The 842-nt window shown below is 55.2% G+C and overlaps 1 protein-coding gene across 1 annotated transcript; it reads right to left on the bottom strand.

Annotated features, from left to right (window-relative positions):
* Positions 1-34: 34 nt before the first annotated feature.
* On the bottom strand, positions 35-591 carry MONBRDRAFT_30544 (uncharacterized protein; the record flags this gene model as incomplete). Its single annotated transcript, XM_001750990.1, has 3 exons — positions 35-106; positions 243-396; positions 483-591. Coding segments are annotated over 3 exons (335 nt in total), but the record flags the coding sequence as incomplete, so codon positions are not given.
* Positions 592-842: the final 251 nt, after the last annotated feature.

The raw sequence follows: 842 nt of genomic DNA, 5'->3' as shown, positions 1-842 counted from the left end.
GGGCCATCTTTTGATGTTGAGAAACTGCTCGTACATGTCACGCAGAGTAAACTTGCCATGCTTGATGCGTTTCATCAACTCGGGATCCTCCTCAATGCCCAACTCACTATTAATTCCAAACAAGACAAGCATTGAGCACCAAGACGGAGAGAAAAAAATTGAGTAGAAGCGAGAAGCAGCCAACGCTGGGTGGAACGGGGGGCACACTGAGAAGCAACGACGAGAAGGGTCGGGAATCACACCTGACACGCTCAATCAGGCCTTGAACGTCACCGAGACCGAGCAGCTTGCTGACAAAGGAGCGCGGGGCAAAGGGCTCGAGGTCTTCAATGCGTTCACCAGTCCCAATGAAGATGACGGGACTGCGGGTGGCAGCAATGGCCGATAGTGCACCACCTGTGTGGGTTTCAATGTGCACATGCGCGCGTGAGGGCAGAGGGGGATAACAAAGGCGAGTCACCAAGAAAGGCAACGTGACGTACCGCCCTTGGCGTGACCGTCGAGTTTGGTGACGATGACGGCACCGACGTCGACCGTGTCCTTGAAGGCCTTGGCTTGATCAAAGCACGCCTTACCAATGGAGGCATCCATGACGAAAACGGTCTGATCGGGCTCGACGGCGGCTGACACCTGACGCGCAAATTTGGGAAATTTGAGTTGGGACGTTAGGAAGGCCGCGGTGACGGAGAGGGGGGGGGGGGGGGGGGGGGGAAGGCCAAGATAACAAGGCGCAAGGACACAGTAAAAAGCATCGACGAGGCGGGTACCTGCAGCATCTCTTCAAAGAGGGCAGCTTCTTGCTTGTGACGACCGGAAGTGTCGACGATGATGATTTCAAATTT

This window comes from Monosiga brevicollis, genomic scaffold, assembly GCF_000002865.3.
Source record: "Monosiga brevicollis MX1 MONBRscaffold_63 genomic scaffold, whole genome shotgun sequence".
NCBI classification, from domain to species: Eukaryota; class Choanoflagellata; order Craspedida; family Salpingoecidae; genus Monosiga; species Monosiga brevicollis.
Note: the sequence above shows the minus strand (reverse complement) of the source record. Positions and strands in the feature narration are given on the sequence as shown.